This window comes from Nesoenas mayeri (assembly GCF_963082525.1).
Source record: "Nesoenas mayeri genome assembly, chromosome: 9".
Taxonomy (NCBI): domain Eukaryota; kingdom Metazoa; phylum Chordata; class Aves; order Columbiformes; family Columbidae; genus Nesoenas; species Nesoenas mayeri.
Window position 1 is genome coordinate 13,764,427 of NC_137557.1, and position 23,221 is coordinate 13,787,647.

At 39.0% G+C, this 23,221-nt stretch overlaps 1 protein-coding gene across 1 annotated transcript; it reads right to left on the reverse strand.

Moving 5' to 3' along the window:
* Positions 1-1,273: 1,273 nt before the first annotated feature.
* CPB1 (carboxypeptidase B1) lies at positions 1,274-22,232 on the reverse strand (the record flags this gene model as incomplete). Its single annotated transcript, XM_080349858.1, has 11 exons — positions 1,274-1,461; positions 2,668-2,752; positions 12,113-12,315; positions 12,837-12,927; positions 13,026-13,136; positions 15,257-15,358; positions 16,086-16,187; positions 17,683-17,782; positions 20,215-20,339; positions 21,981-22,056; positions 22,162-22,232. 11 exons carry the CDS (start codon positions 22,230-22,232, stop codon positions 1,274-1,276), a joined length of 1,254 nt encoding a protein of 417 aa, XP_080205984.1.
* Positions 22,233-23,221: the final 989 nt, after the last annotated feature.

Here is a 23,221-nt window from a genome sequence, read left to right on the forward strand (position 1 = left end):
GTTCCTTTTTTTTTCTATCTATATAAATGAAAGTAATTTTAAATGGGACCTTGTCTTTCAGTTCCCCTCCACAGAGAAGAGGTTTAAAAGGAGAACGCTTAGTTTTTGACAGGTCTGAAATTGGTGATTTTCTTGCAAGAACCATTTTCTCTGTAAGATGCATTTTGTGTTCTGTTTTGAGTGCATCAGCTCGGGGCCTGCCAGGAGTAGTGCTAATTCCAGGAGTGTCAAGGGACGGCAGAAGTCTCTGTTCAGAGCTTCCGGCAATGGCAGGGAGATCAGCCAGCTTCTGTGTTGACATAAGGTTTTTCCCCATCTTTCTGCAGAGTGTGTCCCATATTAGGCAAGTTCCAAACCGCATTAATAAATGCCAAACACATTTTCTGCAGCTGCGAGAGAAAGCAGCCCAGAGTGGCTATTTATCACTCCCACGCACTCTGACCTAATCAGACCCCCATTACCTGGACAGAAAATTGATTGGGAGGGGATAATTCTTTACAGCTTCTCATGAAAGAAACAGTTAATCATTTATCACTAGACTTAGTCTTTATGCTGTTTTATGGTTCTTCCGCTCAGGACAGTAGGAACATGTGGGGCCCCAGGAAGTACCAGGACTCTGAGAATATTTTGAGAAATGCTACTGTAGTGAGCATGAGAGCCTTAAATGCGGGGTAGTTTATAGCATGATTTGTATCAAGTCTTGATCCGTAAAACTTATCGTAATTGTAAGCTTCAGCACTGAGTTCAGATCGGACTAGCAGTGACCTCAGATCCAAACTAGTTTTCAGTGACGGGGCAAATCCAGGGTGGGTTTTGGGAAAATTGACAAGAGCATATCACAGTTCACATGATTGTAATAGTATGAGATGTGAACTTTTCCTTGCTACTGTTGCCATTAAGACAATGAATGGCTGGATGAAATTGCATTGATATGAAGCACCTGGCTGTTCTCATACTGTTCAGCATTCAGGCTGTGTGGGTTCTAATGCTCTGCCTGTTTACTCTGTGTAAAGATAATTTTAATCATTAAGGCAACCTTTACCTCACATTGATTAAGCTTCTTGTTCTGTTTCTTTTTAGTCCCCCTGCAAGTGGTTGCCTTTGTAAAAGATATAATACATCTTGACAAACTTGTAGATCTATTGACCTACGATGAACTAAGAACATGACTGAAAACGTTAAGTACAGAGAGATAAAAACCTATTGTTAGGGAAGAATGAAAAGGAAAGCATCTCTGAATAAAATTTTCTTTAATAGCTTTTAGAATTCCATTCTAATACAAGTGGTCAAGGACATAATTGGCAATGTATTTAACAGCAAGGAGAGTCTCTTCACAGGTCGGCTTTATCTGAGATTCAGGGAGAAGAAAACCGTATCTACCCGTGTCTCGGAGCTCAAAAGTGAAAGAGTACTTGATGCCTTCATCGTAAGCCCAGTCGTCAGAGCCCCCTGAAGCAGGATCTGTTGATAAAGAAACAAAGTAAAGCTTAACTGGAAGAGTGTGGCTACGCATTGAAATGTGATGTACTTTGGGCTCAAGTAACATAACTAGAAAGGCAGAAAGAACACATAAAAAGGAATATTCAGTGAATTGATTGATCTCTCCTGCTCATGGAAAAGCTTCTGTGATTTTAGGCCATTTGCAAGCTTCCTTCTAGCTGATGCATGCAGGCAAATGTAAACAAGATAAACTGCTCCCTCCTTATCAGTATTGTGGGGAGACCAGAGGAGGAATGTGTGGGGAACAGGAGGATGGCATGCTGCATGGGGTTGTTTAGAAAAATGTGATAGCAGAAGCAAATACCCTCTCACTGGGTAGGTTTTTGAGGTTCATACAGATCTCAAAGAACTGCAGATCTGGGATATCAGCTCCATGTTTTTCTTCTGGACAAATGGTAACCTCCCTTTCCAGTATTCTGGTGCAATGAAGGCAGTCAGTCTCTTTTGCTAAGGAAGGAGCCTCGAGAATTGCTAAGCATCACCAAAACATTTGTTAAGGAAAACTCTCCATAAATATTCTTAACATCGGGAGAAACTGTTTTTAAAATTATTTAAGGAAAGAGAAATAGTGAAAAGATATTAGTTTCCATATTTAAGGAAATGAGGAGATCTTAAGCATAGGAGATATTAAAGTTCTAGAAATCTAGATGCACCATACTCAGCTCGGCTTTTGTCACTGCAAAGGCCATACCCTTACAGCTGGGTTCCCAAGAAGAGTAGAAGAATGGAATTGTAATTAGTACATTTCTCAGTCTGTAATGCAAAGTAAAATAAATAATTATCTGTGTTGCTAGAGTGGCTGAAGCCATTATTCATATCGTCTTTTCACTTTGACTGGAGATACTGGAAATCTAGAAAAATCTCAGGTCAAGATTTTTATGTTTTGATCTAAGCTGCATATGATTTAGGAATTCATGCTATGGACAGGAATTCCTAAACACTTTATCACATCACTTTACTTTCCAGGGGGTCACACACTCCCTGGGATCCTTAAGGAATATATCATCCCGTATTCTAGAAATGACAGATTCCAGATATACCTCTGAGTATATACAGATGAAAAAAGGAGACTGCTTAGGAAGAGGAGCAATAGTCACTAGAAAACTGCATTTGATAGACTTAGTAGCACTTAATATAGAGGGCTAGCATATTTAGGCCAGTACTTACAGATTGTTGTAGCTCCTGGGCCATATTCATATTGAGTATTATACAAACTGGACAGCTGTTCGGTTGCAGCATGAGCAATGGAATGCTGTAGGCAAATAAGAATGATAAATGCAGATTTTCAGAAGCTTTCTGAGTGAATCTAAGCAACTAGATTGTTGCATAAATTGAAAAGCCATGCTTGAGAAGTTTTTATTTGAAAACTGTTGTTCACCTCTCAGAATGACTAGATGTCAGTAGCTGACAAGGCTCAGCTTGTCCTGTTGTTGTGAAAAGAGCTTATAAGTAAAGAGCTTGTTCTCTAAGGTTTCAGGGAGTGTAGTCCAGTCTGTGTGTTGCTCCATCCATGTACAGCCTGCTGTAGAGTGCAGTGGAGTTTGGGTACATAAGGGGACAAAAGGTAACAGCATTTTCTATACTTAGAAGAAACTTGTACAAGATTAAAACTAAATTAGGTATCTTACTTAGAGATAAGAGAATTTTAGAGAATACTAACAATACCGTAAATTGTGAACATACAATGGCCTTTCTTTTCCTTCTATTGTAGCTATAAATTCAGAGTAGAGTCAGCTTAGCCAGTGGAGTTGAACAGTGATACAAGTGAAAGCAGATTAAGGTCTTATAAATATTAACAGCCAGAAAAGACATAAATTACCCTGGAACCATATGTAGTCTCATTAATTTCAATTCATTTCCTGTGCACAGGGGAACTCATTCAACTCCCACGGATTTCAGTGGGGGCTGGATCAGGCCCATCACTAGTACTCTGAAGCTTTGTATCTTTGCAGTAAGGAAAATTACAGAATTTTCTTTGGAACGTGTGGCTTTTCCAGTTCTTCATTATACAGCATGTTGGTAATAAAACCTGAAAACTATTACTAGCAGATGATAAATATGAATGATTTTTGAAAGCAGATGTTTAGTATAAGAATAAGCAATGGGTTGCCATATCTTTATAGCTTGCAGCTGAATGGCTGAAATTCCAGGAATTTCCTCAAGCCCATTCTTTCTCTGTAGGTTATACTCTGGCTTACTTCCCAGTGGAAGATATATTGTAAAATATTCTCTGTTCATCCTTATGCTTCAAGTGTTCCTGTGAATTACTCAAAAAGGCATGTTGGACAATGTGTTTAGAAAATCTTAGTTGGAAGTTTTCTCAGCTTCTACAAAACAGCGTAAAAATATGCTCGCATTAGCACTGGCAGTCTAGTTTGTTGCGGAGTTGAAAGTATTTCCCCATTCACAAATGCTGGATTTTGAACATCCTAGAATTATGGGAATTTGCTGTAGGAATTTGTGATCATTTAGCACATAAAGAATATTTAAACAAGGCAAACCAAAGAGTATTTGAAGCTTAACTTTCCACCTATAAAACTGGCTGTACCTGAATGTGAGGTTTTGTTTCTGGCCTCTCTATTGTCCAAACACAAGCAATTGTAGGAAGAATGTTGTTGCTTTGCATTTCACAATCTTGGATTCAGAGCGATGGCAGGAGCGAGGCTCCCTCCAGTGTTTGTTTGTTTGGGGTTTTTTTGGGAGGGGAGGGAGTGTAGGGTGGGATTGTTTTTTGTTTGTTTTGTTGTTGGTTGGGTTTTTTTGTTTGTTTTGGGGTTTTGTTTGGTTGGGAATCCCTTAATAAGCTGATTTTTCTAAAATCCATAATAATTTTTAACACATGTTGAGGGAACTGTAGAGGTTGGAGTCTACTATCTGCTAGTGATACCATATTTTCTTCAGTCATCTTTTGTTTATAACATATACATTTAATCAACAGTTGAGATTGAGTCACATCTCTCAAAATGAATGAATTTTTAAATGTAAACTGATTCTTACTCTTTTCAAATATATGCAAAGTAGAAATTAAATTCGTAAAGATAGTCTGATATTATTTATGGATCTATTAGTAACTAGGATTTGCCCTCTCTTATTAAGCTGCATGGTAGGGACAATAGAACAGAGCTGCTCTTTGGGAAGAATAGGACATTCCTTTCACTCACTTGCCCAATGATGGGTATAAATAATACCAGAACAGATACCAAGAAAAGTATGTCGGGAAATCTTCTTATCTGAGGGAATTTTTTTTTTATAGGCCAGGAAGTTGTAAAAAAGAGACATTTGTAGAAAGACCAGTTGAGATTTCCAGCTGTTGAGAGCTTGAAATCCAAATAAACAAGTTCCTCAAGTTCTGCGGGCTGAAGATCGAGGTGGTATTTTAAATGACCCCCTTTAAGTGAAAAACATGACTGAGCATTTATGACTTCATTATGAAATTGAACTTCATCAGAAGTTTTGATATCTGATTTTTTCCTTTAAGTGACACTCTACCATTTGCTTTCCTAATAGCTTTATAGTCCAAAACCTAAAGATACATTTAAAAAAATCAACTTTATAGGAACAAAAGTCACCTCTTAATAATATAGTATAAACCAGCAAGAATAATACAAAATAAGTACATACTTGTGAGTATAAATAAAAAATATGGGGATTTTTTTTAAAATAGCACGATTTTTCAAAACCATCTGTAAAAAGGAAATAACATGCAGATTTATGCAGAGGGATGTAAATAATGCCCAGAATTTTCAAAAAGGACGAACGATATTTAGTTTTTGAAAAGTGGTTTGGATTTTCAAGCCTGTATGTTACTTGGAAAACAGCTGCAAGGAGAAACATCGATATCACAGTATCACAGTATCACAGTATGTTTGGGATTGGAAGGGACCTCAAAAGATCATCTAGTCCAATCCCCCTGCTGGAGCAGGAACGCCTAGGTGAGGCTGCACAGGAACATGTCCAGGTGGGTCTTGAATGTCTCCAGAGAAGGAGACTCCACAACCCCCCTGGGCAGCCTGTTCCAGTGCTCTGTCACCCTTACTGAGAAGAAGTTTTTTCTCAAATTTAAGTGGAACCTCTTGTGTTCCAACTTGATCCCATTGCCCCTTGTCCTATCATTGTTTGCCAACGAGAAGAGCCTGGCTCCATCCTCATGGCGCTCACCCTTTATATATTTATAAACATTAATAAGGTCACCCCTCAGTCTCCTCTTCTCCAAACTAAAGAGACCCAGCTCCCTCAGCCTTTCCTCATAAGGGAGGTGCTCCACTCCCTTAATCATCTTGGTTGCCCTACGCTGGACCCTCTCCAGCAGTTCCTTGTCCTTCTTGAACTGAGAGGCCCAGAACTGGACACAATATTCCAGATGGGGTCTCACCGGGGCAGAGTAGAGGGGAAGGAGGACCTCTCTTGATCTACTAACCACCCCCCTTCTAATACATCCCAGGATGCCATTGGCCTTCCTGGCCACAAGGGCACAGTGCTGGCTCATGGTCATCCTGTTGTCCACCAGGATCCCCAGGTCCCTTTCCCCTACACTGCTCTCTAATATGTAATTTCCCAATCGATACTGGAACCTGGGGTTGTTCCTGCCCAGATGCAGGACTCTACACTTTTCCTTGTTAAATTTCATTAGGTTATTCCCCGCCCAACTCTCCAGCCTGTCTAGGTCTCGCTGGATGGCAGCACAGCCTTCTGGCGTGTCAGCCACTCCTCCCAGCTTAGTGTCATCAGCAAACTTGCTGATAGTACACTCTATTCCCTCGTCTAAGTCGTTAATGAATATATTGAATAATACTGGCCCCAGTACTGACCCCTGAGGTACTCCACTAGATACTGGTCTCCAACTAGACTCCGCACCATTGACTACCACTCTCTGGCTTCTCTCTTTTCTCTTTTTGACCTTTGAGGGTACTCTTTGCTGTTGAGGGATTTTTCTACATCTCTTTGCATAACTGCCTTAACTGAATTGTTGGGGTTTGTTTGGGGTTTGTTTGGTTGGTTTTGGATTTTTTACTGTTAAGAATCCTTCTCTTGCATGGAAAATTTTGCTGAGAGTTATAGTAGCAGGGCAACAACTGGCGCCCTGAAGTCCTAGAAATAACTCCAAATTAATACCTTGTAACTGGGAGCAGAAATGGCTTTTCAGCTTCTGACTTGCAGCAGAACTCACAGAGCTGATGATTTCAGCAGAAGTTAGAGGTCCCTGCACCAATCACCCGTCTGTGTTTACCCAGCAATTACTAATATTTTACTTGATCTTGTGTACAGAGTGCATGGGCCATTGAGGCAGCAGAGCTGTGTTCTCAGTTGCCATTATCTTACATAATTCACAACCCTTAAATCTGTTTTTTCTAGTTATGAGCTTTTAATGTAAGATATGTTACTGGCCTCTCTTAGCACACCTGGAGTTTTGAACTAGCAAGATAAATTATCAGGCTAAGCATCTTCTGTGTGTCAATAGGTAATTTTTGGGGAGCATCTCCCTCGTTTTACTCTTGTATCATCAGGTTAGATTTGCCAGGAAATTGCAGCTGTTTGGAAACCCTTTGGGGATGTTGCTTATGCAGCTGCTGCATGTAGACAACTCCCTTTGCCTTCATGGTCTGACAGGGATCTGGAGAAGCCTTTTGAATGATTGACTGGACCTTTAGCTCCCTTCCCTCACTGCACTGCAAACTGATTTGCCCGAGATTGAAAACTGTATTTTTCACCTCAGTCTCATGTGCTGCTTGAGGGGCCCTCAACTTCCTCTGTAATGAAAGTCTGAAAATGTGGTATTTGCAAAGTTAATTTTGTCCAAATGAAGCTAAACTTCTGAGGCCTCTGATTTTGCCAATAAAAACAGACTCCCCTCAGTCCATGACTGATGTGTAATTTTGTTCACTATTCTGTTGTTGCTCATAGTTAAGTATCTCCCCCAAGAGTCCTGGGAATCCAGCCAAATGGAGGACTTGGGTATGATGCTTCTTTTTGCTTTGCAAGCCTGTTTCTCTGTGGCAATCTCACAGAGTGTTTAAGAAATGGATCCCTGGTGAGAGGGTCTCCAGTGTGGCTGAGTTAAGGTGAACGTGCCCTACACCTGTTGGAGACTCTTGCCTTTCAGTCATTCATACATGAGCTTCATCTTGAAGATGCTGCTACTAAAAACATCCTTTTCACAATTTTAAGACTGTCAGTACAGAGCAGTTCTGTTGTGGCAAACTCGGTGGAGGAACTGTGAAGCCAATTCCAAACATTGCCTTTCTGCCCACTTTCCTGTTTATTGTGCTTCCCAGCTGACTTCACTAATATTTACTTGTAACAAGTAGTACAATCACAGGAGTTTGCAACAGCACAGATAAAACAACAGCACAGGTTGCAACTCTTCATTGGTATGTCCGAGTCTCCTAGATAACAGGATTTTTGCCGTTCAAAAATTTTTACACACAGGTCTCCGTATATCCTAAACACTTTCAGCAATAAAGTCAGGAGTGAAAAGACTTCTCCCAGGAACCAGGTTAAATAATCAAACTGATATTCACAAAGTCAAACAATATATTTGAAATTCACTCCTCTTGCAGGCTGTACAGACTCTGGGCAAATCTCCACTTTCCACTAAATCCTATTTTAAGCACTCAAGAGGAAATTAAATACTAGACTGACTCAATGTGGAAGGTGAATTTTGGTGAGCTGAAACAATAACCAATGTGGTTGGTATTCATTCAAGTAATACAAACTGAAATCCTGTGTCTAGAAAATTATCTTGGGTGGTAAATTAATATAATATTCTGCAGCCTGCCAAACTGAAATGATACACAAACGTTAAAGTGACAATGAGTATGAGCTGGCTGTAAACATGTACTTGACACTGAGCTTGTTGTTTAACTGAGAGATGGAATGGAACCTGGGAAGGAAGGGCACGATGCACATTCCTCTGCACTATCAAATCATAGTTCAGAGCCAATTCAAATACAAGCAAGAACTGATAAATCTAGGATTTTCTGCTGAAAACGAGAAAAGCATAGGGTGACCTAATAGAAAGCGAAGGCCAAAATATGAACTGATTAAAAATTATGGACTGAAGTGTTTATGAAAAGTGTGATTAAATACAGAGTTCCTTATTGCAAGAGGACAAAAATGTGAATAGTAAAATAAAGATCAAAAGAATTTTTGGGGGTGTGGAGAGATACTGGTCTTGCCAAGCACATTTTTTAATTGTAACAAGCTAATGCTTCTGTCCTCTGTAGGAGATGGATTCAAGTGTGTATTCTGTGTGCAGAGTAATAGTCCAGGGTATAGGAAAGAATGAGTCAAGAGGATTATGAAGCAGGCAAAATGTGATTCACCAAAAGGAGCACATTTTTCTTTCAGGGTGTCATCACAAGAGTATTGTGTAACTTCTGAGAAATTCCTGACCTAGATTTTCTTGTCTTGGATGTTTTTATTTTTGTTGTTGAAGTGTTATTTGGATAACAGTGAAAGTTTTGTGCAACATCGGGGGGGGGGGGGGGGGGACACGGGGGGGCGGGCAGAAGAGGGAACAAAACAACAACCCTGAATACTGGGAGAAAATTTGAGGAAAACCCTTGTGAGCTGTGGGGTTGAGATCCTCAGAGACCCTCTTGCATCTAAGGAGAAGGGTGGGAAGTTGTGGAAAGGAAGAGATATACGTGACTTCCATAATGTTTTACATCCCAGAGCTGGCGGTGGTTAACTGATAGTTCTAATCCCCAACTCAAAGTATGTTACAATAACTTTGAAGCTGTTCTGATTTGCTATAGCAATGCAATGGAGCATAAAGGATGACTGGGATTCTCTGTGAGTGCCCTGTTCTACCTGAGAAACAAAAACCAGAATGGTTTTATGCCTTCTGGTAGTTTCTTGAAGCTGTGAACAGCAAAAGTGTTTTGAGGTGCAGTTCAGTACACTTGCAGAAAAGGTTGGTACAAGTATTCTCTAAATCTTTCTCTTCTGCAGACTTAGTGGCTTTAATCTCAAATTACTCAATTTTTGTGCCCTTCTTTATTTCAAACTGTGGAATGCAGCATAAACCCTATGATATTATCCTATCTTTAATTGCATACAATGGAACAAAATGTTGTTAATGTTAAGCAGACATGTGAGGGTTTGTTTAAGCACATGTCCAGTTGCTCACTGACACAGATAAGAAATTGCAACTATATTTCCTTTAATTTATTAGATCTGTCAGAGTAAAAATAACATCTAAGATAAGATAATGGCACTACCAATGTTGCTTCTTCATTTGCAAAATGATTTATAATCTTTTTATTTGCCCAAACAATTTCTGTTAAAAGTTGAGATTCTCATTCTTCAGCGTTTTTCTAAATTCTAAATCTAGACAGAACTTTTAGACATGAAACATAACAACTGGCATACAAAATATTACTTCTTTTTGTAGCTGTCTCGTTTCAAGCAAGTACAATTGATTGAAAAACTTAAATTTTCTTTATTCACAGCTTAAATGAATGTTTTAGTTATTTGAAGTAATCTCAAAGGCTGCATTTTCAAACCTGACCCAGAGCCTGTTGACTTTCTATTTAATTCACTGATGTTGGGGTGAATTTGGCCCTTTCTGTTTAATTATCCCAACTACAGGCAATGTGGATTGGGTGCTACTCTGATATCATTCTCCAAAAGAAGGATTTTTGGCAAGAAGTCTTCCCTTTTTAACATCAGATACTACACAAGTTGAGCACCTCTGGGATCCTGCTGTCTTTTTGTTGGGATCACCAACAGAGGAAATATTTTCCCTTAATTAAGATGTGAAAAACACTCATAAGGTCACCTTGTCATGGTGGTGAGATTTGTGATTGCTTTGTAGCAGAAAATAAATGAACTCTCTCTGGGTTTAGTGTGCCCAATTTAAAATATAAGATAAAGTGTTGTTGGAAAGGCTAACTTTCAAAGTAAAATCAAATGGTTGAATAGACATATATAGCCTGCATTGCCGAGCTATTTAACTTTTTATGCTGAGTGGTAACAGCAGCATTGTCTTCTATGACAGGAAAGGAGAGTTTTTATTGATAAAAAATTGAGAACCTTAGTATGAGTGATTAATTAAATTCTATGGTGTATTAGAATAGAATATTGCTAATATAAAATTTTAATCCAATAAAAGATCTGGAAAACCTAGAAAAGCACATAGGTTATTTCTTATTGTTAAGCATTGTTTTAATAATGAGCTTTCAATGTAAACTTTTTCCATTTAACATTGTGAGAAACATGCTGTACTTTTAGTTATGTTTCATCACATTTGCTCTTGATTCCAAAAATTGGGCAGAATGTCATGCAAATTTTTAACACATGGGAACTTTGTGATCTTGACAACAAAGCAGCTTCAAGGGTTTTGTGTTGTTTTATTATTTTACACTGAGCTGCAATGTGTGAAAGCTTTTGTAAAAACTGAACACAAGAAATACTACAGTTCCCTGGAATAATAACAATTGAAAATTTCTGGAATATAAATTAAGAAAACAAAATCTTCATCTTAATTTCATCCTCTCTTTTAAGCTGAAAAAAATGTAACAAGAAACTTCACTGTTGGCCCCAGTTTGTATTTGTGCTTCAGAATCATGACATCTCTTTGGGAGCACTCATAAATCTGTCAAACCTGCACAGCACAGCAACACACAGTGTTGTTGCCTTGGACTTTTGGCAGCATCCAGGAAAAAAGGGAAATCAAGATTTGTTTGTTTTGTTTTGCTATGTTGTTTTCCCTGCCAACAGCTTCTAATCGCTAATATGCCAGAGAACTGAAGTAATTTTATTATTCATGATTGTTGATTTTTGGCCTTATAAAATGTTTACAACTTTTAAAAATGTGTAGTAGTTTTAAACCCTGTCTCTAGTTTTAAAGATTAAAAAAATATATTCCAGACTGCTGTTATTTTACTTAAATGGCATTAGGGTGGGGCCTTTCTCTAGGGTAAATAAAAGAGCTGTTGTCCTTTAAACCACCACATTCATCCTCTCCTCTTCCAACTAAAAGGTGTCTTTGAGTGCAGGCCTGTTTGGAAAGGCCTCAGAACTGAAACTTTTAACCTGTTTTGTATCTAATTGATTTTAATTATGAGAAAAAATGCCTCGTTGTCCTAAACCTGTATCAATAGGAGTTTTACCATTTTACTTCAGTGGGAACTGAAGTTCTGTAGCAAGTGGTAGACAGAGATCCTTGTCTGCTGTTGATGATACCAGTTCAGTCATTTCATAGTTTTTACAATCTATCAAGCAGTTAGCTTGACTTACAGGGCATAATATTTCCATGAAATGTGTTAAAGCTACGTACACAGCAACCTCTTGATCCAGGAGGGAGCCGTGCTGCACGGCACAGTGGATTTCTGTGTAGCTTGACTGGAAGACAAACCTGACCTTGTGGCAAATTCATTGTGTATGAGGAAATTAAATAAGGCGCTTAAATTTACCCTGTGCTTGAACTATCTTGAAGCTATCATGGTTTCCCTTGTTCTTGCTATGAAAGACTGAAGTTTTTTAAAAAACTGGCTGTACAGGTTCTTTCCAGATGTTAAAGAAACTGCTTGAAGTTAAATGGACCTAAATAGCAAGTGATGATTTTTACTTATTCTTTTCATTAGGTCAAAATGACAAAAGGACTTACCAGTTCATTGGAATTCAATGGTAATTTGTAAGTGTACGAATAAGGATACAGCAGCAGCTGGGAATAGGAGTGAATCGTCAAGTACGCCTTGATTGTAGAAAGATGTTCACGAATAAAATCAGCCAAAGCCTTGGTCTCCTTTTCAGACTCGGGTGCAGAGCCACAGTAGTCAGCATCACAGGGCCTTTTTGAGGCCCCAAGAGCTGGGAAGAAAAGTGAATTTTTTAAGTATTTATTGAAAAAAAGTTGGTTGTTAGGAGAGTCATGTTACACTATTTTTTATATTATGTAAGTGATATTGAGATTTTGATTTGCTTCAGTACTTAAAAGTCCTCTCCTTGCATATCTCCCCCATTTCTAGGATGTTTCCAAGAAACAGAGAAGTGGAAACCACTCAAAAGAGATCCCTCTCTACTGAGTGAAACTAACCAAAAGGAAACTCTTTCGGTTTCTGTTCTGAACTCATCCGAAAGTGTGTGTGTAGCTATGTGCACATGTGTGCATAGATACGGTCATAGAAGTAGCCATATTGACGATTCTAGTAATGAAACTCTGTTTTTTGCTCAAAACTGCTCCAGCAATTGAACACAAGCTCACAGTACTGTACTGGTGGTCTTCACTCAAGCTTGAGCTGGACCATCAGGTAGGAAAGTCTACATAATCAAACATCTTTGCTATTGCATGTCTGTATGATCACTCACAGTTACTGTTAGGAGACACTTACTGCACCAGCCAGCATTAAAATTCCTGTTGGGATCTGTACCAATGCAAGAACTACCAGCATTTCTAGAGCGTGTCTTTCTCCACATGCGGTCCTGAAATACAATGATGAAGCATAGATCAAAACTAAGAGAAAGTTCTAAGAGTTGTCTTTTCCAGCAACACTGTTGTTGAGAAACAAGAATGTACTTACATTTGTCCAAGTGTAAACGTAACCATCAATATTAAGAACAGGCAAAACATAGAAGTCCAAACTGTCGAGAAGTCTGGTCATGACAGTATCTCTTCCATAGGTCTCAACAGCCTAGTCAGAGAAAAGTAGAAAAAGCTGATGATGCCTTTGTAGATCTGTATCTCCCGTGTGTACTTAGAGGCCTGGGACTGGATCAGGAATTAATGAATGTGGTGGACAAAGTCATCCAGGTCACTCCATCACATGACACACGGCAGCTCTGTGATATTACATATACTTTGAGGATTTGCATTGACCTAAACCATGCTGCTGTTAGAAAGCCATTTCATTTTGGTAGATAAATTATATGGTAAAGCAATGTTGATTTTTGAACAGGATAATGAATCACTGGAAAGAGATTTCTATCTACTAGCTTCTTGTTTGCAGACAGAGCAAAGTTCCTATCCATATATTCTAACTACATCCTGTCACCTTAGTGGTTTGGGTATATTCTATGTGAGAAGGAAAAATCATTATTCTCACTTTTTATAGCTGTTGTGCAAATAACTGTCATCAATAATCAAAACTGTAGAGAATATTTCCAAGGAACGTCCTTATACATTTCCAGTCATAATGCTGTGGATGCACGTATTCATAGGGAAGCAGATTTTTCCCTGCACTCTTTCATACACATACGTTGAAAGAAAGACACAAGAACTCCTGCCGTAAACCTGTATATCATGATTGTTCATGGCCTGGCACGTTGTATGCCCACTCACAGATTTATATCAGTGTTGAGGGAGCATGCGATGATCGTGGAAATTTGCTGTAAGAAATGTGTTGCACCCATGTTTCCTTTACACAGACATAAAGGACAACACAGGGAGCAATGCAATGCAGAAAGGCATCTTTGACCTTTAATTAGCAAGTGGAAGGTTGGATGTAGAATCTAGAAAACAAGTTTCAGATCACTAGAACATACTTTGTCCTATTTTATTTTTTTTTCTGCTGTTTGCTCATGCTTTTCTCTAGGTTTTGGGGTTTTTTTTGCTTTTACATCTAGGAGCAATCCCAAGGGAACCACTGATGATGCTTAGAGGGCTGTGCTTTTAAAGCACTTCTCCACACCTGGACCCACTTGAGCAGAGCCACTGCTGGTGTCAGGTACACCCATGAATTAAGTGGCCAGACGGTGCAAATGACAGCTGTAGTGACGCGAATTGCTAAGCAAAAAATGGCAGCACATACTGTCTGCAGCCTTATGAGGAGCTAATGAAATCACACTCCCTTTGACTGCGCTGAGATGTCACTTTCAATTTCCACCGCTCCCTAAACAAACCCTCATGGCTGTGGCTGGCTGATAAGGCTGAGATTGTACTTGCCACCAATGCCTCTGCCAGCGTGGCTCATTCAGTGCTTTGGCTTTCCTTTACTCGGGTTTTAAATCCCAGCTGCTGCTTCTGTTTGGTGTTTTGTTTGTTTGTTTGGGTTTGTTTGTTTGGGTTTGTTTGTTTGTTTTTAAATTTTCAAGCAGGAATTCTCACAAAGTTTGAGGTTCAATCAGTGGGTTGTTCTGCCAAATTGATTGACCCCCGCTGCTGAGGGGGAATACGTCTCTTCTCTGTAGAGAAAACTCTGCAGCATTTGACAACTCACATCTACTTTATATTGGTGGTGAGGAAGAGAAGGCAAATGAGATAAAATTCAAGGTCTAAAGTATCCCAGCCCAAAGTAAAGCTAATTTAACCTGTGCAGCTCTTTCCTGAATATAGTTTCATAGTTTAGAAACTGTTCTGTACAACTCAAAGTGGCAGCTCAAAGGGAGGAATATGCATTTCCCTGTTTCTGAGTGGAGCTCAAGGAATTTCATTTATACTCTTCCTTCTCTCTTGGCTACATTTCCTCAGTGCACTCTGTGCTTAGCTGTGTTATTAGACCTTTTTGCTTGTCTCTCACCTTCCTGTGACTACAGGTGCAAAAAGGAATTTACAGACTGTGTAAATAACCCTTTTCGTTGTCAGTACCTCATACACGTTTTTAGGTAGTCTTAAGCTGCTGAAAGATTACAGGTCCAACCATTAGGTTGGTAAGCAGTTATACCCTAACCATCTGAGGTGAGAGAAGGGATATGCGACAGATATATAGCGGTAAAAAGACAACCTGCAGTGGCCTCAGCTCTTGCTGCTCGCTTTAGATTTTCTTAAACATACTTTCATATTGTAAAGTATTTTTTCATCATTAAGCTTACTGACTTCTTTCACAAACCACTGGCAGAAAGCAGGGGTGATCCACTCTCTTGCATGGAAACCACAATCAATAAAGATGGCCTTCTTATTTGCACCACTTTTTCCTACCTAGAAAAAAAATAAAATAAGAAAACCGGATCTTGAATAAAATAATTTCTATGCAGAACAAGTCCTTCAGCTTGCTGACCTAAAAAGTCAAACTTCATACAAATATAGCGTTGCTTGTTAAATGGAAATCTATGCAGCTCTCTCAGCTGCAGCTGACCATGATATTCAAGCTAAACAATAGACTCTCAATAATAATTTCAGCTTTATTAATGTAGATAAGCTTCCCCCCCCAATTATTTTATTATTCTGCACTGTTGATTTATTTCCTGTAGTGTCTCTAATAGTTGATCTTTGCTTGAATGATATATTATTGTAAATGCTTATGCAATTTTGAGCAAGTAATCCTAATACTCTCATCTTTAAGTCATCATATCTTATTTATTCATAAGAGCTATGCCAAAAATTTATAGATGATGAAGATACAAATTTGATACCTATTGCTAGAAAGACTGACATTTATAGATCCCTTTAGACTAAATGGCTTTTAAAATAACAGATTGAGAGAACATCAAGGTAGATGGTCATTCAAATAGCTGTCAGGAGTGTGGTTACATTGATATGTCTGAACTTCTAATAATTCACTATGCCCCTTTTTAAAAAAAAAAAAAAAGTTAAAAAAGCTGAGTAGTAGTGAACAAAAGGTATTAGATTTTCTGCAAAATGTATATTACTACCTTGTGGAGGTTATTAGAGGAAAGGTCTGGCACAAAAAAATCAGAGCACTTACTTTGAGAAGGTACATTGACCGTCCTTCATATGTTTCCCCAATTACACTGCGAGAGACAAGGTTTGGGTACTGAGCAGCAATATTGGCAGTCCAAGCAGCAATCTGTTTAATAAGGAGATTAAATTTACTGATGTCTGTTCCTCAGGTCCAGACTAATTAATTCACAGATTTCAAGCCAGAATGGTCCTTCTGAGCGTCTAATCTTTAATACAGTTTGTAGATATCCAAGTATTAATTCCTACTTGTACTAGAGCTATATGTCTGAATTAAGATTTTCTAGCATGAATTTATCTAAATCCATAATTGGAGTATGGCTGGTGGATTATAAAGCCCTTTGAATGCTGACCCTGTATTAGTTATGACCTTGTCACCTTTTAAACTCTCTTCAGAAAAGAAACTGATTTTCTTGTTAAGTAGATTGAAAGTCTTAGATCTTCTACATGTTGTAATGTTTTTCAGTTTCATGGCTCTTTTATTCATTATCATTCTTGAATTACTGACAGAAGTGCTGAACATGGATTTGTAGGAACAGTCAACCAATGCCAAGTACAAAAGAAATAATTTCTCCTTCATTCTATGTATCATCAAGGGAAGTAATAATAGTTCTTATCATCTTAATTTTTGAGCAGAGTCCCTTTGTTACAGATGCCTTCAGAAGCTCACAAAAAGTCATCACATTCACTCATAAAGGGTTTAATGCCCAAAGAGCTACCTAGGAACTAAGAGGAAGACAGGAAGCAGCATACAGATGTAGACAAACTGGCAAGGAAATACTAGAAATAATGGTTGACATTATGGATGTTGGTGGGTTTTTTTGCATGCCTATAACCTTTGCAGAGTCAGAGGAGGTTTTGTTCTTATTTTTAAATAGCCTTGTAAATGGAGATTTTTTTTTCCCTTAGGATAGTTCTGATAGAAGAAAACTGATTAGTTCTGTATATGGTCTATAGATACCACCTGGAGAGAAAGTACAGATTTTCTTGTTTGAAAATGTAACAGGTGCTTAGTGGGCAATGATTGGCACAAAAATGAAAGATTTTTGCAAGGAAAGACAGGAAAGGGAGATTGTCGTACTCTTAAGTATAAGAACTGTGATGCAATGGATGATAAGCAGCCACTGTAAAGACATGAAGAGTCACATGGTCAGCATTATGTGTCAGGAAAATTAAGCATGGCTGTGAAAAAAGGTGGGAGGAAGGGAGAGCGTATGGTAGAAGATGAAGAGCTAGAATTGAGGCAGGGAATGGAACCAAGTTTTTTTAGTGGAGAAGATGGGACAAGGAATGAAAAGGAAAGAGCAAGCCAGCAGTGAAGCGTGTCAGCTTAGCCATTGTGTTTCTGCCAGCATTTCTGTGCAGCACTAGGAGCAGAAATAGAGGAAACAGATGTAGAGGAATAGGTTATATAGATCAACCTGGTAATGAGCAATAAAGGAGAAGAGGAGGGACAGTTTGACGAAGGAGTTATCTTAATAATGGATGAAGCAATGGATGGAACAGAAGAGGAAAAGGGAAGAAAGCTGGAAGCACATCAGAACCATTTCAACTACAGAGGCAATGGTACCCAGCTGATAAAGTGGCAAACTTCTAGACTTTACCGTTTCCCAGTTGTTGTACTTTTCATAGCTGTGTCCAGTGGTACGAGCCTTGTTGTCAAGCTGGGCATGCAATGCAGCCTGCAGGTTGTCAATCAGAACTCTGCAATAAGGCACCACAAAAAGTGTAAAGAGAAACATACCATTTGCTAGCAGGAAAGTAAACACCAGGTAGCGTTTCAGGGTCTTCCTGGAATTCAGGCCACATGAATTGTGAAGTGAAATGTTGCGGGGTCAGTTCATGCATTTGAAAATATGATCTATTAGGTTCAAGTTTCATCCTACTTCCTGCCTCAGCCTCGCAGTGAGAATAATCAGGGAACAATAGCTTTCTCTTACTTAGCACCTGCCCACTTACTTTTATACTAACAAACTTTCAGGGCGGCAACAGTCTGCTTTAGGAAGAATGGCAATGCTGAGACAGAGAGTGTGTAGAAAATGAGCTCTGGGCTGACGTTGTGTTGCCAGATTGCCTCTGCCTCTGTGGGAAAAGGGCCATCTCTTGAACTTAGGGCACTGGAGGACAGGTAGCCTGCAGCAACATGACACGTCCATCAGTAGCCCAGAGATGTTTGCCTGATTAAATTCCTTGTAAAAGCAAGCTCCTGAAGTTGAGATGTGGTTTGACAGCTCTGTTGCAGGTGGCATTATCCATCTTCCAGGCTACCTGACTGCATGTGAGGTGGGCTATTAAAGTAGAACACATAATGGCAAGAAAACCCCAGGACCCTGTGTGGATTGGTGGGGTCTCTCCTGTTCAGCTTTCCCTGGGGCTGTCACAAAGGCACAGCTAATCATTGAGCATACTCTTGAGGATGTTTTGCTTATATTTCAGCCTTGGCTATCAAAGTCCTCTTGTTTTTCCAGTGCTTGTCTTAACACTTTTACAAATCTTACTCATGTAGGATATGTCCTTGATAATTTGTGATTTGAATAGAAGAGCAGGAGGCCAGCTTGTGAGGCACCACCAGCCTTCAGAACAAACAGTGCAAATGGCTACATTGACATGATGTCGTGGCACTGCAACGGCACTTCAAAGAAATTGTAACAGCTTGGGTTGTCACAAGGACGCTCCACTGAAGTTTGTCAGGGACACTTCTAGAGATTGTGGCCTTTGTTGCAATCAAAAGATTTGTGCATGGACCTGAGGGAGTTCATAAATATTACAGGAAAAACTAACACATGTAGAGTAACTCCTCCTTTGCCAAAGAGGAAATTCCACCAAGACTGGACTTCTGTGCTGTATGTGGGCTGTGGCATTACTGAAAACAATTTCTTCCAGAGTGTTTCTAGATTGTGTTCCCCCAGCAGCATCCAAATCAGATGTGGTTAACATGAGGCCAGTAAGTTTAGGGTTGGGTTATCCTTAGATTTAGCAGATCATAAAATTTATGTTTCATGAGAACTGTGTGGTGTCCAGGAAGGAGTTTGGTCTGATGGCAACAACAATGGGGCTGAGAGACAAAAACTATTCACTCAGCCAAATGAAGTAATGAGAATTTGATCAATTAACGCTGACTTTCAGTGTCTGAGTACATGATGTTGACAGACTGTCCCTTACACATGGAAAAAGCCTGATAATCAAGACTGACTGAGCCAATGTGCAATGCTCAAGTGGAGCTAAAGGAGCAATGAAACAGACAGTCCCACTCCACTCCAGCCCAAAGTCAACTTCTCATCCTTGGTTAATGCTTGTATAGTGACTGGAAGGTATGAAGTATAAGCACTTGCCTGGTCCTGCTCTTTTCCCCTTACCCTCCTATTAGTGCTACTCACTACAATGCTTCCATTCTCGGCAAGTGTAATGTGACAGTGTAGACTCTTCCCTCCACTTATGCTACAGTTGTATTCAGTCACAGAAACTAAGAGCTTTCTTATTTCTGGGTAATATACTTACAAAATATTTTGGCCGATTAAGAGCTTTCTCTTTGGAGAAATCGTTGCCATGGATCTGCTCTGTGACTTGAGTAAGCCCAAGACTGTCCTGGGAATCTATTCTCCCCACTCCCTTGGCCCTTCACCTGGCAACTGTCTTCTCTTTGTCACCAGCTGGGTTTTTCTGCCCCTCTCACTATTGTTCTGCAGCTTAGACAAATCAGTGGGGAGCCTCTCGTGCTGGCCCTTGGGGCTCATTTTCTGGTTTCAGTTTCCTGATACTATCGTGCAAACACATCTGCTGTACGTTCTGGCTTTTTCTAGACCTTTGCTGCATTTTGTCTTTAGCAGGAGATCTTTTTTGTCTCTTCTGCACTTCACCCATCTGTACCACAGTGAGCTTTCACCTCAGGGAAATTCCTGGTAGTAAGTATTTGCTTCCAACTCATACCCCTGTCAACATTTCACCTCACCCCGTTAACAGAGAGCAGCTACAGTCCCTTGGAACTGTCATAAGAAAGATGAACCCCAGCAGAGGCAACCACAGGAGGGATGAAGTTTGTGACAGAAAGATCAGTTGACCAATATGAAAAGATTGAACACATTTTCCCAGTATTTAATCACCTTCTATTCAAAATACAATAGTGAGAACAAACTTACCTATACTCCATTCCACTTTCTCTCAAAAGATCTTCAACTTCAGCAGACTTGTCAGCTTCAACTCGGAAATCAACTTGCCTTTTTGACTTTAGGAGTGTGACAGAGTCTGGCTTCCAAAGGTCAACCTGAAAGAAGGCCAAATAAACGTATAAATAAATATACACACAAGGCTGTGATTTTTAGGTGGGTGTATGCGTGATGGTGATGTTGATTGTGATTAAAATACTAAATTTAATTTCTACCCTATTACATTGACCCACCCTTGCTTGCCAGAAGTATCAATGTAAATTTTAACTGGAAATTGATCAAGATGATTTTATGAGGCCCTGCAATTTATATGACAGAATTCTGGAGATGTCAGTGACAGTTTCACAAATGCCAAGTATTCTACAGTATCTAAGTGGATACAGCCTTGTGCATATTATAACAGTCTTTACAACTTTAGTTCTTTGTACATATTTCATTGGAGGTTCTTGCCTATAAGCATTAGACAAAAATGACCTTCTGACTGTAGCAGGGGGACACTATATAAATACTTCGCATAAATCAGCTGGGGAAGACTGTTGTCTGTATGAATGCTTTTAAGACTCAGATCACTAAAATTGGTATAAGAAACCTGTCCCTTCAGGGAAAATTTACTTTAGGGTGGATAAACAACAGTGCTATTACTATTAATATTTCACATATTTGTTGCTGAAGTAATTTTCAGGACTTATGGATTCAGCATTCTATTAAAGACCAATGGAAGTAAAACTGGTTTGACAACCTAATTAATGCCTTTTTAGCCTTTCGTCTCCTGAACGTAAAGGAAATTTGGGTTGGTGGGCATATTCACAGACTATGTGTCTTCAAGGGAGGTGACTATTCCAGGTTACACTACTACATCAGTCCTGACTCATTGCTTTGTATAACAGTGGTAGTTCAGGGATCTTTGCTTAAAAGAAAAAAAACAATCCCTTTGTACTACACTTAAAAGCAAGCATAGTACATTAATTTTCGTAATATTGGCAGAACCATACAATAGCATATTCTTCTACAAAATACTGTTTCAGCATTCTACTGTTTCAGCCTGTTTATGATAGTTCTCCACATCTGTACCTCATTAAAAATACCATCCTTTCGTCCTACAGATAATGGTGTCTTGTTCACCAACAGCTATTTTACAACATCAAAGCTGAAGAGAAATATTGAAAACACATTTGCTGTCTTTATTGTTTTTTCTCATGTCATTGTGTCATCATATATCTACATCAAGGTCAGTAAGAAACATGCAGCTTGGTTGGAAAGGACAATTTAAAGGAAAGTCAGAGAAGAAAAGATGAGAGCCTAGAGGCCAAAGACAAGTTCAATTTGTTGGGAGTACCTATTTTTAGATTATTTACGTGAGCAAAATGTTTTGCCTATAATGGTGAAAGTTCTGGTAGTTGCAGTTTCCATGTTTTATCTAATACATTATTGAAATCACCCCACACTGAATACAGCATTTCAGATTAAGTTATTGTCTTAATAAATTCTGATAGGCACTTTGATATTCAGACTGGATTAACCAGACTTTCAAGGAAGGTATTGGAATGTATTTGTAGAGCTCTTGCTTTATCACCTTGTCCTGTTCCTTCTGAAGGAACACTTCAGCTGACTTGAATGGAATCAAGATTAGGTCTTTAATTCAGTAGCATGATTTCTTTTTTTTTAAGATATATGTTAGTTGAACAAAAGGAGAAACGTTCCTTTCAAATGCAATATACCCCCTTTCCCAAGTTATTTACCTGCATGTCGCTGTAAAGGGATTTGATGATTCCCACCTGCTCATCATTCTGTGGAAACACACGAAACACCTTCTGCCTGAAAGGGGAGAAAAAATTGAATTTGAAACAGGTAAGTCAATTGAGAGGTTTTTGCTCATGCAGCAGAAATTGTGCAAATATAAAACTTGATGTCTGTTCTTACCCATCATAGGCAAGATCCTGCAGGTCAGCAGAAACAGCTGCAGCACCTATGAGAAACAAGAGTGCCCACATTTTTTCGAAAGAAAAAACACAGGTTTTCACTTCTGTGCTGCTTTTATAACTTGTTCTGTCCTGCTTTTTATCCGTTGTACACCAGAACAACCTGCTGATCAACTGAAGGATTATTCCATTGGCCTTGTTTTATTTGCATGCTATTTGTAATGTGTGTTTTACTGCACACCTGTGAAAACAGCTGAAAGTCTCAAGGGGGGCTGGCTAAAGAATCTTGCTACCTGAGCTGGGTAAACTCTGGATATGAGAAGTGAATTTAATTTACTTTGTTCTTTTCTGTTGTGTGTGAATTTTGATTAAATATTACTTGATAAAAAATCATCTTTTGCTGCATTACAATCTTTATAATACTTTATGTAATGATAGATGTCTATCAGATGTTGACTGGTCTTAATCGGACAGCATTGTCCCTCTTCCTGAGTAATATGGGGCTGACTCTGACAAAGGAAGAGGAAATGTGCTTGGGATGTATCAACTGTTTATTTTCCCCAACACAGAAGAAAAGTACTGAACTGGTTCTTTGCTCAGTCACTTCGCTGATGCTTATGGGTAAGTCAAGTGTCTGTAGAACTGAGAGTGTAGAAATTTCTAGTCGTGGTAGAATTGTACATATACTCCATGTAATACTTTAATGGATTCTTGCACATTCTCTAATTTAAACACGTCAAGATCAGAGGTAAGTATCTTTTAACTTAAGCACTGCTGTGGGCATTACACGTAGGCCAAGAAGATCAAATTAAATGTAGTCATACAAAAGCATTTTTAGTTTTACTTTTCACGTTGTGCCTAAACTATCTTAGAAACAGCGTGTTTGCATCACTGCACTTGCATCTGTTTAGTTTTCATTAATGAGTACTTGGCATTAAATGTAACATTAATTGTCTGTTGGTGCTGTGTTCTGAGGTGACTGATGTTTTCGACAAGGAGCCTTTAAACGAATCAGTGTATAAATACATAAAGAATGGATTTTTTGAGCTCAGATCTGTCTT